The sequence below is a fragment of the Mesoplodon mirus genome (genome assembly GCF_964341445.2).
Source record: "Mesoplodon mirus genome assembly, chromosome: 5".
Lineage (NCBI taxonomy): Eukaryota > Metazoa > Chordata > Mammalia > Artiodactyla > Ziphiidae > Mesoplodon > Mesoplodon mirus.
This window is the reverse complement of record NC_138980.1, coordinates 35,759,788-35,775,102: the sequence shown is the minus strand read 5'-3', so window position 1 is coordinate 35,775,102 and position 15,315 is coordinate 35,759,788. Positions and strand designations below refer to the sequence as shown.

The following is a 15,315-nucleotide window of genomic DNA, read 5'->3' as shown; positions in this document are numbered from 1 at the left end:
GTGAAAGCCCAGAATTTTTTTTTTTTTTTTAAACAGGTGGTTAAGGGTAAGTGGCTAGTTACGTAGACCCCAGCGCATGAGTTACTCTGATATGATGGTGGGAAACGGCAGCAGGCATGTCACCGAGCCTTCGATTCTACATCCTGCTTGGTAGCCTGGCTACCACAATCCCAGGGGGCAGGTTCGTTTACTGATGGCTGGGATTCCACATAGAAAGTGGGCAGGGAGATGGGCTCTGTGCTCCCACCTCAGTGGGCCTTGAACTTTAAAAAGCCTGAGAACCACTGGTCTGGGGAGAGTCTCTCCCCCTGAGCACTGGCGACACGGGGGCCGGGTCATCCTCTGTGGGGCTCCATCCTGGGCACTGTGGGGAGAGGGGCAGCCTCCCTGGCTCCACCCACTGGATCCCAGGAACCGCCCCCAAGTGACCACCACAGATGTCCCAGGACACTGCCCGGTATCCCCTGGGAGCAGGGTCACCCCGGGGGGAGAGGCCTCCTCTGGGGAAGGACCACAGACCTGGGCAGTGACTCCTGCATAACCTGATGGGGCCCCAAGAACCAGACACTTCAACTGGATTCAGTCTCAAAGACTGAATTTGGAAACTGGGGCCCTCCCTTGAGATGTGGGGACCCCCAGGGGGCTATCGGAGGAGTGGCAGTGCGGGAACGGACCTGGCCCGGGGCTTCTCCTCGGGGCGCCCTCTCTTCTCCTTCTGGCTGGGTCTCCGCGCAGGCTCTGTGCTTTGCAGGTGCAACTTCTTCGCTGATTTCTTCACCTGTAGCGACCAGAGAAAGGGAGGGGCTGGAGCGGCAGGCGGCATGGGGCTGCCTCAGACCCCTGAGCTGTTCCCTTAGAGACACAGTGTGACATTCCCTGCTATCACCTTCGCCTGATGGGAGCTGATGGACTGGGCAGGATGGACCCCGTGTCCAGTCCATACCCGGGCAGCAGCTTCTCAGGGCCTGAAAGGATCACCCAACAGTGGGGTAGCCCCACTGCTTTCCTCTTGCCGATCAACACACCTCCCATGCCAGGGAACTTGGTCCCCCTTTTGTGACAAAGTGGACAGCAGTGGGGAGAGAACAGGGCATTGTTCGGCTCCCCCACCCCTATCGAGTGGGATCCTGGGCTCGGACTAGAGGGCGATGGGCCCGGGGGGCTCGGATTCCTAGACTCAGGCTGGCCTGTGAGAGCTAGGAGGACAGGGAGCATCTGATGCCCTGTGGTCACGCAAGGTGCTAAAGGTCACCACCAACATGCACCAGAGGCCGAACTGCTCCCATGCTTACCCCACAAGCCGTTCCCCCGCAGCAGCCAGAGGGCACCTGTGAGCACCCACCCCTCCTCTGCCCACAGCCCTCCAGGGTCCCACCTACCTCCCTTGGGGTAACAGCCCAAGTCCTCCACAAGGCCCTGCACGACCTGCCCCGTCCCCTCCCTGCCCTCCCCTCTCCCCTCTCTCCCCCTCGCTCACTCTGCTCCAGACACACGGGCCTCCTGGCTGTTCCTCCAGCACACCCGGCATGGTCCTGCCCCAGGGCCTTTGCACAGGCCGTGCGCTCGGCCAGAAATGCCTCTCCCCCAGGTATCTTCTCACTTCATTCAGATCCTTCCTTAATGTCGGCTGCCCGCCTGAAGCCTCTGAGGTCTTCCCTCTTCGCGATGGAAACCCTCCCGCCCCGGCAGCTCACACCCCGCCCTGGCTTCCATCTCCTTGGCACCACACACCATCCTCAGATGGTCCGCTGCCCATCCCCCTCCCTCAAGTATCAGCTCCTTAACAGCGGGCTCTCTGTGTTTCCCTGACGGCTTGGCACCCCGCACACAGCAGCTGCTACACGGACGCCGCCGGACGCACCTCTCTGTCCAGCTCGGCCTCGGGCTCCGAGTCGGAGGAGGACTGGGGGCCCCGGCCCCGGCCCTTCCGACCGCGCTTCTTGACGGGCTCGTCGTCGTCCTTGAGCTCGTCGCCGCTGCTACCGGCGCTGCCCGCCCGCGCCGCCTCCCCGCGCTCCCGCCCGCGCCGCCGCTCCTTCTCCTCCTTCTCGCGCGCACGCAGCCGCCGCAGCTCCTCCTCCTGCTCCCTGCGCCGCCGCGCCTCCAGCTCGCGCCGCCGCTCCTCGTCCCGGCGCTTCCACTCGCTGATGCGGTCCACCTCGTCGCTGTCGCTAGGGGTGCGGGCCGGTTAGGGCTCCCGTCCCGGCCTGCCCGCGCCCCCGCCCCGAGGGCCCCGCACCCACCTGTCGCTGCTCGAGGTGGTCGGTGGCCGCTCAGCCTTCGGTTTCCGCCCACGGGGCTTGGGGGGAGGCTTCTCGGCTACGGAAGAGCGGTGGCGGGGTGGCCTCTCCCGCATCTCTCGGTGGGCGTTACCCCCCCACCGCCAGGCCAGGCGCAGGCCCAGGGCAGCACCCCCCCGCCGGCCTACCTGGCTTCCTGCCCCGAGGAGGCTTCTTTACGGACGCGTCCGAGTCGGAGGAGGACGAGCAGGAGGAGGAGGACGCCGACCTTGCCACGGCAGCAGGCTCAGCCTTGGCCCCGTCCGATTCTGCTTTGGAGTCCGAGTCGGAGGCTGACGGCGCCTTCTGGGGGAGGCCCGGGGAGGTGAGAGCAGCCAGGGCGAGGGCGGCCCCAGGCGTGCCTGCAGCGCCCCACCCCACCCAAACCCACAACCCTTCGTTCTGGCCCAGAACCCCGGACACACACACACACCACACTCACACGCTTACGCACACATACTTGTGTACAGAATACACACAACACACTTGTACACGCTCATACATGCCTGCTTGCGCACAACACACACACACACGCACATACATCACACTTGCACACGGGCGCGCACACGCGTGCATTCTCTCTCTCTCTCTCATGGGGCCCCTCAGAGTGCTTTGCCCCCTTCCGATGCGAGCATCCCGTTTTCCAAACCGGCCTCTAAGGCCCTCTCGGGGGCAGCAGCGGCTGGGTGGCCTCCTGCTCCGGGGAGGTGCTCCGCGCACACGGCGCTCGGAAACTATGGGCCAAAGCCATGAGTGAAGGTGGAGGCGGATGTCAGCGGGCCCCGGGGTCTCCCTGGGGCCTACGGCCTCCCCTCCTCCAAAACGGACTGACCCCGACCGCAGACCGTGGCTGGTAACCGTGGGGAGATGCTTGAGGAGCTTCCACCGGCCGGTGTGTGGGAACAAAATAAAACACCTGTACCTTTTTCTTCCGTCCTGGAAGGGGGCCCCGCCGTGGGGCCCGGACCACGGCTTTCTTCTCGGGGGTGAAGTCCTGGGCGGAGAGAAGGGAGCTGGACGTGCTGCCTACCGGCCGGCCACCCCTCAGCCCCACCCCCGTATGCATCCCTCCCGCTGGGCGCCTGCCCGGGGTCCGGCCAGCTGCTCACCTGGTCACTGGTCTTCTCTGACTCGGAGGAGCTTTCCGAGTTCTCCTCCTCGGATGGAGACATGCTGACTTGATCCAGGTCACTGGAGGCCTTTCGAGCTCGTTTGGAGACTGACATCTGGAAGGGGAGCAGCCCGGACACATCAGCAACTGAGAAAGCCCGTGTGCTCGGGAAACTTTGTGGGGAGGAGGGCAGGGACCCCTTTGAGAATCTGATAAAAACCAGGGATACTGATCCTAGAAGACATGATGCTCAGTGAAAGAAGCCAGACACAGAAGGACAAATACTTTGTGATCTCACTCACAGGAGGTCCCTAGAGAGTCAGATCCACAGAGACAGGAAGTAGATGGTGGGGGCCAGGGGGAGGGGGAGGGGGAGTCAGGGTTTCATGGGGACAGAGTTTCAGTTTGGGAAGATGAGAAAGTTCTGGAGATGATGGTGGGGATGGTTGCCCAACGGTGTGAATATAAAATGCTACTGAACCGTGTGCTTAAAAATGGTTAAGATGGCGAATTTAACGTTGTGTGTATTTTACTACAATTAAAAAAAATAATACAAACCAGGGATCCTTCCCCCAGAAAAACACATACACGTATGTTTTGCAACTAGATAGAGGTGGTGGTTGCACCACACTGTGAATGTATTAAATGCCACTGAGCTGTACATTTTAGAATGATTAATTTTTTTATGTGAATTTCACCTCAGTAAGAAAGGTTTTTTAAACACACACACACATACAATTCCGAATTAAGTTTCAGGGGTTCACAGACTCCCAGATGCCCACTCAAAGAAGCCACTTTAAGAAACTGTATAAAGGAAGAACTGAGGAGGCAAAGAGGACTGAGCTTTGGACACAGATCTCGGCCCACTGACGCCTGGTCCTCCCCGTCAGGGCGTGGGTTTAGGTACGATGCACCTCTGCCTCTGTCCCGTTACAGCCCAGACTCGCTGCTTCTCGTCACAAGCACTTAGAGCATCTCGCCTCCTCCGGGGCCTGACCAAGGCCGGGGTACGATGGGCTGCACTGTGTTCCCCCAAAATGCATACAATGAAGCCCTGACCCCCAGGACCCCAGAATGTGACTATTTGGAGATGGGTCTTTGAAGAGATAATTAAAGTAAAATGAGGTATTAGGGTGGCCCTGACCCAATATGACTGGGGTCCTTATAAGAAGAGGAGATTAGGACACAGACATGCACAGAGGGAGACCACGTGAAGAGATGGTGGACACAGAAAAACAGCGACAAAAGAACGTTAACTAGAGAGAGAGGGCACAAAGCTGACTCAGGAGAAAGCCGTAGCCACATCCCCCAAAAATGGGGAAAGGAACACCAATAGGTGTGTTCCCAGCTAGGGTGCTGGGTTACGAAGGAAGAGGTCGTCTAAATGTCTCCGTAGTGTGGGGGAAAGGTGTTGTAATAATGACATTCATTTAATGCAAAGTTGGCCAAAAACCCCCAAAAAATAAAACCTGAATACATACTAACCTACAAGTAGTGGTTAATATCTAAGGGGTAGGATGGGGGGGGCATTTATTTTCAACATATTTCTAACTCCTCCAATAACTGTAAACAGAAACAACAGGGACTTTTAAAAAAGGATGCCAAGGACTTCCCTCGTGGTCCAGTGGCTAAGAATCCGCCTTCTAGCAACCTAAGTGTCCATTGACAGATGAATGGATAAAGAAGATGGGGCATATATATACAATGGAATATCAGCCATGAAAAGAAACAAAACTGAGTTATTTGTAGTGAGGTGGATGGACCTAGAATCAGTGATACAAAGTGAAGTAAGTCAGAAAGAGAAAAACAAATACCGTATGCTAACATATATATGGAATCTAAAAAAAAAAAAAAGGTTCTGAAGAACCTAGGGGCAGGACAGGAATAAAGACACAGACGTAGAGAATGGACTTGAGGACACGGGGACTGGGAAGGGTAAGCTGGGACGAAGTGAGAGAGTGGCATGGACATATATACACTACCAAATGTAAAATAGATAGCTAGTGGGAAGCAGCTGCATAGCACAGGGAGATCAGCTCGGTGCTTTGTGACCACCTAGAGGGATGGGATAAGGAGGGTGGGAGGGAGACACAAGAGGGAGGGGATATGGGGATATACGTGTGCATATAGCTGATTCACTCTGTTATACAGCAGAAACTAACACAACATTGTAAAGCACTTATACTCCAATAAAGATGTTAAAGGAAAAAAAAAAAAAAAAAAAAGGAATCCTCCTTCCAATGCAGGGGATGGGGGTTCAACCCCTGGTCGGGGAAGTAAGATGCCACGTGCTGTGGGGCAACTAAGCCTACACGCTCTAGAGCCGGCACATGTCACAACTAGAGAGCCCACGTGCTGCAACTACTGAACCCACGCGCCACAACTACAGAGAAGTCTGCACGCCACAATGAAGAGCCCACGTGCCATAACTAAGACCCGACACAGCCAAATAAATAAAATATTAAAAAATAATCATAACGTTTAAGGACAAGGAAATGCTCATCTATTAGGTAGAAAAACAGCAAGACACAATACGTGCGTGATTGCCAATTCCATACTTTACATACCCACCCCGCCCGTGAGGCACACACAAGATCACGGAGAAACACATCAGGATGTTTCTAGTCCTTGGCGCAGAAACCCCCTCAGATAGTTCGGGCATTTTTCACCAGCTTCTTTATGCTTTTCACATCTTCTAACTTATCTACAATGAGCATGGCTTATTGTTATAAATGGAACCAAAAGCAAATGTTATTTTTAAAAATCATAAAAACAATGCCTTACTCTATCAAAAGAATTGCTGCTAGGTCCCGGTCCTTTCATTCTGCAACCAAATATTCAGAAGCAGTCAAAAGGCAGAGGAGAGGGGAAAAAGGCAGGAAAGAGAATCTCTCCAAGAGAACTTAAAACTCACATCCACACAAAAACTTGTACATGAATGTTCACAGCAGCGTTATTTGTGATGGCCCCAAAGTGGAAACAACCCGAATGTCCATAAACGGATGACAGATAAACAAAGTGTGGTCGGGCCATACCCAGGAATATCGCTCAGCCACGAAAAGGAGAGAAGCCCTGACACTCGCTACCACGTGGATGGACCCTGAGGACATGATGCTCAGTGACAGAAGCCAGACACAGAAGGACACACGGTGTGTGATTCCACTGATGGGAAACATCCAGAACAGGCAAGTTCCACAGAGGCGGATTCCTGGTTACTAGGGAATGCGGGTGGGGATGTGGGGGGACTGCCAGTGGGGACAGGGTTTCTTTTTGGGGTGATGGAAAGTTCTAGAACTGACAGAGGGGATGCTGGCACAACTTTGTGAATGTACTAAAAACCGAAAGGAAAGGCCGGGGAGGGAGAAGAGCAGGCGGCCAGACGGAACCTGTGGAGGGAGCAGGGAGGGCCCCAGCCCCCCACAGGCCAGCTGTGCCCGCCCCACCCCCGCGCCCCTACCTTCAAGGCCACCGCCTTCCGCTTGAGGCCGCTGTTGTCACTGCTCTTGTCCGAGTCCGAGTCACTCTCCATCCTGTCGCTGGCGGCTGCAGCGGTCACGGCGGTGACGGCCATGACCCCCCGGTCCTCCTCGTCCTCACTGCCACCTGCCGGGTCGGCTTCAGGGGCCTCGCTGTCGGAGGAGCTCACCGGCTGGGGGTGGGGACAGAGACAGCAGGTCACCACGAGGTGTGGCCCACAGCACAGCAGCCACTGGCCGGGTCTCAAGTGTCAGGGTCTCAAGTGTCAGGGTCTGGCCTGCTCGCTCTCCAAATGCGGGAACTGAGGCTCGGAGAGCTCCAAGGGGGACTTCCCTGGCAGTCCAGTGGTTAAGACACTGTGTTCCCAATGCAGGGGGCATGGGTTCAATCCCTGGTAGGGGAACTAAGATCCAACACACCGTGCGGCGTGGCCAAACAATATTAAAAAAAACAAATAAACAGAAAGCTCTGAGGACTGATGCGGCAGGGCGAGATGGGCACGTGTGTGCTAGCCACTAGGATTCAAGCACTGCAGGATCTGAGGGCAAACCCTGGGCCAGTGACTTAAGCCCCTGTGTGCCTCATCCCACATCTGAGCAATGGGGCCGACACCACTTTGGCCTCACAGGGCTGTGGCGAGGGTGAGACAGAAGTGGCATTTACTGAGGACAGTGCCCAGACTGGCAGGAGGTCCATCATGGAGGTTTGCTTTTTGTAAAAATGATTATTATTGCAATTACTAACGAGGAGGAAAATGACCTAGGACAGGACCTCTGGGCGCGAACTTCCAGGCACTTCTATTTCTGTTTTAGCCAAAATGCCTGCTCAGGCGGTAACAGCCGCAAAAATAGCAGACACATAGATGGCACTTCTTCTGTGCTAGCCACATGCCGGGCTCGTCTGCACACTCAGTTGCCGTCTGTGAGCAGCAGCCAGGTGCCAGGCACTGTGCTAGGGAGGTGGGAGCGCCCAGGCGTGAACATGGCACGGGCCCTGCCCCTGAGGAGCTTACAATCTAGTGGGAGACCGACCACAGCCATGTGAACAGACCAGAGTCAGGGGGTGTGGAGGAAAAGGAACCCCCCTACACTGTGGGGGGAGGGGGGGATGTAAAGTGGTTGCAGCCACCACGGAAAACAATATGGCGGTTCCTCAAAAAACTAAGAATAGAGCTACCACATGATCCAGCAATCCCACTCCTGGGCATATATCCAGAGAAAACTGTAATTCGAAAAGATCCACACACCTCTATGTTTACAGTAGCACTATTTACCATAACCAAGACACGGAAACAACCTAAATGTCCATCAACAGGTGAATGGATAAAGAAGATGTGGTACGTATACACACTGGAATATTACTCAGCCGTAAAACAGAATGAAATAATGCCATTTGCAGCAACATGGATGGACCTAGAGATTACCATACTAAGCAAAGTTAAGTCAGAAAGAGAAAGACAAATACCATAGAATATCACTTATATGTGGGATCTAAAATATGACACAAGGAATTCCGATGGTCCAGTGGTTACAACTCCACGCTTCCACTGCAGGGGGCATGGGTTCAATCCCTGGTTGGGGAACTAAGATCTGGCATGCCATGTGGCACAGCCAAAAAATTAAAAAAAAAAAAAAGGGTAAAAAGTGCCACACAAAGTAGGTCAAGCCCCAAACCTGAAACACTGGGAGAGAACCATCAGGCTTTCAGGCGGATTTCCCTCACACCTGTCCTCCGGGGCGTCACTTTTCTCTGGAGCACCCCTGGTGAGTGAAGAAGGGAAAGGACGTCCCCGGTTCTTCATGGGGGAAACAGTAGCTTGGAGTGTGAGTGACTAAATGGAGGGTCCAGGACCCTCCTGATCGTCTGCAGGAGGAACGGAGTCAGCCTCGTGGCAGTGAGAGCTAGCAGACACGAGGGATCCTCTCTCTCTGTGTAACATGTGGGGAGCTGTCATTCTCACTCTGCAGACGAGGCAAAAGGCGGCATGATGGAGCCAGATCACACAGCGACTAAGCGACAGAGCTGGGGTGCAAGCCAGCTCTGCTGGGCCCTGAAGCCTGGCCCACTGGACACAGCTACTGCCTGTTACAAACCCCGGCTTGCTTCTGCTAAGCGCTCAACCAACTGCGGCCGGATGTGCGCCTCGACAGCCGGGGAGGCGACTGGGACGAGTGGGCATGTCCCGTAAGTGGGGAAACAAGGTCGCCGGGAAGGTAAGTGACTTGCCCTGCACTGTGCTTTGGGGATAAAGTCAGGAACTCTGCATCTCCTGGGCTCGGCCCACGAGACCTAACTACCTGCCAGCAAAAGTTTTGGGAAATCCGATCCCCATGGAGACGTCTGGAGGACGGGAACACTGGTGGCTCGGAGAGGAACCAGGAGATAAAGGCCAAGAGCCAGCTGACCTGCAACCATCCCGAGACCCACTGGTTGAGTGAGATGAGTGATGAGTGTTGGTCTCTTTCACTGTCTCTGTTTTTTTTTTTTTGGCCTCACGGCGCGGCATGCGGGATCTTAGTTCACCGACAAGGGATCGAACCCGTGCCCCTGCATTGGGAGCGCAGAGTCTTAACCCCTGGACCACCAGGGAAGCCCCCTCTCACTGTCTTAATGGGTTGGGAGGGTGACAGAGGTGCAGAGGTGGAAAGGGAAGGTCAGGCCCAGCCTGGCCTCCTCGGTCCCCAACACCTCGCACCCCTGTGCCGGGTGCCTGATGTACACTGGCTCACCGTGTTCCCCCGACAGCCCTGTGAGAGCTCGTCGTACCCTGAGCCTCTGTTTTAGATGAGGAAACTGAGGCTCCGAGAGGTGACGTCAATCAATACCCAAAGAACACGGTGAACAGGAAGAAGAGTCAGGCCTTGAACCCAGGTCCACGCGTCCACACAGCAGGGCTCTTACCCCAGGATCCATGTGTAGAGGTCCTTCTCCGGGCCCACCTGCCCCTCCAGGACCCCACCCGGCTTGTACCGACCAGAAAAGAACTTCAGCTTGGGAGACGGGAGGTCTGGGTTTTAGTTCCAGCTCAGCTCGAACCAGCTACTGGGACAGGTCCCTTTACCTCCTCTATCAGGTCACGAGGATGTATCAACTGGGATCCTTCTAGGTCAATCCTTCTCAACAAGGGGTGATTCTCTCCCTCAGGGGGCATTTGGCAATGTCTAGAGACATTCAAATTGTCAAGATGCGGGGGGGGTCTTGGCATTGAGTGGGCGGGGCCAGGGATGCTGCTCAACAGCCCACAGTGCCTAGGACGCCCCACAGAGAGGGAGAGAAGTTGAAAAACACTGGTCTAGGTCTCTGAGGCCTCACATTCTAGCTGGGTCCTTCCCGGCAATCAAGCGAACACTCCGGGCCTCAGCGTGCTCAGCTGTAAAATGGAAAAGATGCCACCCGCCCAGCCCATCTTGGGATTACTGGATATAGCTGGAACCGCACTGAGATACCGTTTTCCACCTCCTGGCTTTGCAGGAGGGTGCAGGAACAGGCCCTGTCGTACGCTCCTGGTGGGAGCACACCGAGCTAAGGCTGTCAAAAAGAATGAAGCTGTTCTCTGCACAGACGAGGGAGACCAATTGGAGGAATAAAGCCAAGTGGAGCATTTCATGCTTCAAAAAAGCAAGCTATGTAGGGTTTTACGTGAACAAAGAATCTTGGAAGAACACACAAGGAACTGGTAGCTGGGGCTACCTTGAGAGGAAACTGAAACAGAACGGCCGCGAGGCAGGGCTGATCCCTTACCACACGCCCTTTTGTACTTTTCAGTCTTGTACCAGGAGTCTGTACTCCCACTCGAAACATAAAACTATAAACTAAAACCTTATAGGATGAAAAGACAGACTGCCCGAGCACCCTCCAAGCGGTGCTTCCAAAAGCCTGCTGTGGAGTGGCTCCATCAGAAGCATCTAGATAACTCGGGGGATGAACCGCCTCAAGGTGCCCAGGCCTCAGCCCTAAACTACCACACCTAAGCCTCTCGGGGTGGGGCCCAGGGATCTGCATTTTTAACCCAATGTTCTGTTTGGAGGCACAGATGGGTCAGAGAACCAAACAGCAGTAGTATGCTCTCACACCTATACCTACTTCTCAACCTGGGGAGTCTGTATGGGGCGGGTTTAATGTCAAGGTGACACCATTTTTGAGTTTCATTTCCTTGAGGGCAGGCATCTACGTGGTACTTCACAGGCTGAGGGTGCGTAATAAACATTAAAAGGTGTGATGATTCACCAGGAGGCAATAAGCTTAGGACGAGACTAACCAGCACTTGAACTGGGGCCAGAATACGGTCTCGTGAAACTCAGCTACCTTCAGCAACTTCCAATCCGTTTACTCAAGTGGGGAATGTGCAAAGCCCGGAGAGACGGCGGGGACCAAAGCAGGGGGAACGTCCATCTCCCAGACCCATCACGGGAGGTAAAAGACACCACACACATGAAACATGGGCCTGGACCCTTGAGAAGAGGCTGCCAAACCCTCAGCACTGGAGAAAGCTCTCGAACGGACCCCGGTTCTAGATCGTGAGCTCCCAGAAGGCAAGAGGCGCGTCTGCGTCACCTAGGATTCCTGGTCCCTAGTGCAGCACGTGGCATGCGTGCGGCCGGGGTCTATACAGGAGTGTTTGCCGGGTCGGTGGGTAGACGGAGGCACAGGAGAGGCACACCCAGACCATCTCGAGACCCCGAGTTCTCAAGCAGGACCAGATGCTACAAAACCACTCGGTCCTTCTCTCACACAAACCAGACCCTCTCTGACTCCCGCTTCCCCGCCCACAGACCACGGGGGAAGTCCGTTTCTTCCCTAACAGCAGAGCTCCGAGCCCTGCAGTCAATTCGCCGGGTCTCCCGGCCCACCTGGAGCCCACCCCGTCTGAGGCCAGGCTACTCCACCTCCCCGCGACTCCCCTTGTCTGCATCTCGCCCCAAAACACCCAGAGCAAGGCACCCCTCTGCCATCCTTCCTCAGCTTTCCACGGCTTTTTTACGAATTTCACTTCAATTTCTCTAAATTCCTTTTTCCCCGAATGTTTCCAGACACTGATTTGCCACTGAGAATGTCATCTCTGTGACTCTTAGCACTTCTTTCCCACCCGAGCAAGAGCTCTCACGTCTACTAACTACAGCCTTTTTCCGAGTCTGAAATCTGGCAGTAATGGGGGAAGGAAAGGGTGTTACTGAAAGGAAAAAAATTTTTCTCCTTAGAAAACAAAAGGTTTCTTAGGAGCTCTAACGATGCTGTTTCACATTCAGGCTAATCCTAGAGCAGTGGGTCTCACCAGGGGGGATCCTGCACCCCTCCACCCGACACTCAGCAATGTCTGCAGACGTGTTTGGTTGTCACAACCAGGTAAAGAAGGAGCTCCTGGCATCGAGTGGGTGGGGCCAGGGATGCTGCTCCAACCCTGACAGTGCCCAGGACCGCCCTCACGGAGAACGATGAGGCCCCAAACATCAGCGGCACCCAGCGGGAGGAGCCCTGTCCCAGAGGCCTCTCCTTTCTCTGTGGGACAAGCTAAGACCACCTCTGGTCCCCAGCACGCTCGAGTGCCCACTTGACCTGGGCTCCGCAGACCCCCGCCAGCCTCCCACCCCCGGCACGGACTCACCAGAGGAGCACTGTAGCTGGCATGGGGGTTGTTCTGAATCTCCCACAGGCCCTCATTGAAGCCTTTCCTCTTGTTGGGTTTCCCGTACTTATCTTTACACTTATCGTAGGGAAACAGGTCCTTGGGTCCCAGGAAGGCTCTGGAGAAAAGAACCATGGGCCGAGCCCAGGTGAGCCAGGCCACCCCGGGAGGCAACAGCTGGGAAAAATCCACCCCCAGCGGGGGACACTTACGTTTCGTGGGTACCAAAGAAGAAGATGGGGTACTTGTTGGGCGGGGGCTTCACGGCACCGTCAGCGATGTCATCGATCTGCAGTGAGAGGCCAGTCAGGGGGTGGCTGGGGGGTGGGGGACAGCTTCACCCACTGACCCAGGAAGTGACCAGGAAAACAGCCAAGTTACTTGGGGGAAAGCACGCTGGGAGGAGGGGAGCCTTCAACAGAGGAAGACGCATCACCTTCCAATTAGGCATCTGCCTTCTTCTGTGCAATGTGCCCCCCCCCAATTGCATACCTGTCCGCTCCCCCCAGGGTGCTCTCTCTTCCCCCAAGGTAGGTGTTTCACCTAGGCAAAGCCAAGTATGGTCCTCTGAGCAGCCAGGGGCTGGGGCCAAGCCCAGCTTCTGTACTCCCAGGACCCTCCCACGGGACCCCTCCCGCAAAGAGGCAACCGGTGTTCAGTCTCCCAGAGGCTGCAGCTGGCAGCTCCAAGGATGCAGAGGGTGGGGGGTGGGCTGCAGGAGACAGGCCCCGAGCATCCAGGAAGTCCCACCCTCTCCCTATAGGCCCATGGGCTCCAGCAGCTGTCAGTCATCTCCCCACAGGAGGCTAGCAGCCCCTTCCCTTCCAATCAGGTGCTTGGAAGCATTCTGGGCTTAAGAGAGCCAGCTGGAGGGGGGCGCGGAGGAGAGGGAGAAGCTGGTACTCTGGGAGGAAGGGAAGTGCCCATAAAGTTTTATCACTCTGGTGCTTCCAAGAAAGTAAGCCCGAGCAAATCAGGTTAGAGCGGGTTCTCTGGTCCCCATTAATTCCTTCCCGTCCTCTTCAAAGCCTGGGAGCTCCTGGAACCTTCCCTGCCCCCCTCACCCAGCTTCCTTCCTCAGTTCTCTCGGCTACTTTTCAAAGTCCTTGGGCCCTGGGCTCTGGGCCCCAAACACCCATCCCAAGCATCCCGCTCCTGCACAGACGCATCCCCAAACTCCATCACCCTGAAGACCAGCCTGCCATGCCTTCCAGGCCCGCTTCTGCTCTGACCTCACCCAGGACCCGCCTCTGAGCCTGAGGCACACCACTCTCAGGGCTGCCTGGTTAGCAGTCCCTGAGCCCACTCCTGGCATCCTGTGGCAGCCTCTCTGCAACCAAACGCCCAGCTCTGTGTGATGCCCTCCTGCTTACTTCCACCCAGAGGGAGGGAGGGTCTAGCAGGGAACGAGGCTGAAATCTCCAGGCACCCCACAATACTGCCCAGGCAACAACTCCTGAGCTCCTTCTGTTCCAGCCGAGCCTTCAGCTTCATGCTTCTACTGCCTCCCCCTCCAAATTCCTTCAGTCCTAACATGCATATTCCATCAACCTCAGTCCTGGGGTGACTTAGACCTAGGGATGGCAACAACCTCCTGGCCCCTCCTCCACACTGGCCTGCCCCCCACACAGTGCCTGAAACTCCACTCTGCAGTTCTGAGACTCGCGCTCAAGACTCCCTTCAGAACTGGACCCCTCGAATCATCTGGGTCCTCTGGATCCCAGCTTCCTCCAGAGGGGATCCCTAAAGTCCCCTGGGCCCAGCCCCCTCCCTCAGGGGCTCTCTCTTTCCAGTTTGAGTCCCCGTGGCTGGCCTCTGATTCAAGCATCCCTCCACCCACCCCAAGTCCTCCCTCCACCCTGTGCCCCCACCAGCTTCCTCCACCAGGGTCTGGCGGGGGAGTCCTCACAGGGCACCAGTCCCCAGGGTCCCCCAAACAAGTCTTATTCCAATCTCCGGTCTCTGAAGCCCCACATTTTCAGATCCAGTCCTCTCAGCTCCAGCGACCTTGTGAACACAGCACCCAGCCCTATTTCCAGCCCTGGTCCTGCTGAGCACCTCTCAACCTTGACCCTCAACCCCTCTCCCTTACTGGAACCCTTATCCCTAGGCCCCCTTCATACGTGGCTCAGGACCCCCAGCCCCTCAGAACTTGGCTTCTTGTTGCCCCCCATTAAGAGGTCCTTCAGTCCGGAGCACCTCCTTCCCATTAGTCTGAACCCTCTTCTCAAATCCCAGATTCCTCCCCTCCCCTCACACCCACCAAACTCCTTCAGATTTGAACCCTGGCTCCTCAGGCCCCAGGTCCCTCAACCCCATATCCCTCGGCTCTGGGACCCCCAGAGCGGGTCCCCCAGGCTCGGGGCCCCCCGCACCTCCGGCGCGCGGGTCGCTCAGGCCCGGGACCCCCAGACCTCCTGGCCCAGGTTCCCGCACAATCCCCGCGCGAGGGTTCCTCAGGCCGGGGACCGCCAGACCCCCAGGCACGCGAGTCCCCCAGGCCCGGGTCCCCCCAGACCCCCGGCGCGCGGGTTCCTCAGGCCCGGAGTCCCCCAGACCCCGAGAGCGCGGCTCCCTCAGGCCCGGGGCCCCTACTGCCCCACCCCACCCCCAACCCCCCGTCGCCTGGCCCATCTCCCTCGCGGCCTCACCCGGGCCGGCCAGTGCGGGTAGCCCTTCATCTTGGCGAACACCAAGTCCCCGGGCTTGAAGGCGTGCGGCATGCTAGCGGCGGGAGGCCCAGGCCGCGGGAAGCGGCAGCGGCACGGGCAGCGGCACGGGCGGCGGCAGCGGCGGCGGCAGCGGCGGCAAGGGGAGACGAAGCC

The 15,315-nt window shown here is 56.7% G+C and overlaps 1 protein-coding gene across 3 annotated transcripts in view; it reads right to left on the bottom strand.

Annotated features, from left to right (window-relative positions):
* HDGFL2 (HDGF like 2) overlaps positions 1-15,315 on the bottom strand; it is an 18,080-nt gene extending 2,765 nt beyond the window's left edge. For 2 of the 3 annotated variants that reach the window (XM_082620393.1, XM_082620395.1), the window contains exons 1-10: positions 15,142-15,315; positions 12,703-12,779; positions 12,470-12,608; positions 6,848-7,039; positions 3,389-3,505; positions 3,202-3,273; positions 2,429-2,585; positions 2,244-2,319; positions 1,862-2,171; positions 675-778 (exon numbers count right to left, since the gene is read on the bottom strand). In XM_082620393.1, coding sequence (XP_082476519.1) covers positions 675-778; positions 1,862-2,171; positions 2,244-2,319; positions 2,429-2,585; positions 3,202-3,273; positions 3,389-3,505; positions 6,848-7,039; positions 12,470-12,608; positions 12,703-12,779; positions 15,142-15,213 — 1,316 coding nt within the window. In that variant the 5' untranslated portion in view covers positions 15,214-15,315. The remainder of the gene's footprint in view (positions 1-674; positions 779-1,861; positions 2,172-2,243; positions 2,320-2,428; positions 2,586-3,201; positions 3,274-3,388; positions 3,506-6,847; positions 7,040-12,469; positions 12,609-12,702; positions 12,780-15,141) is intronic. The other variant, XM_082620394.1, reaches the window with a different exon arrangement.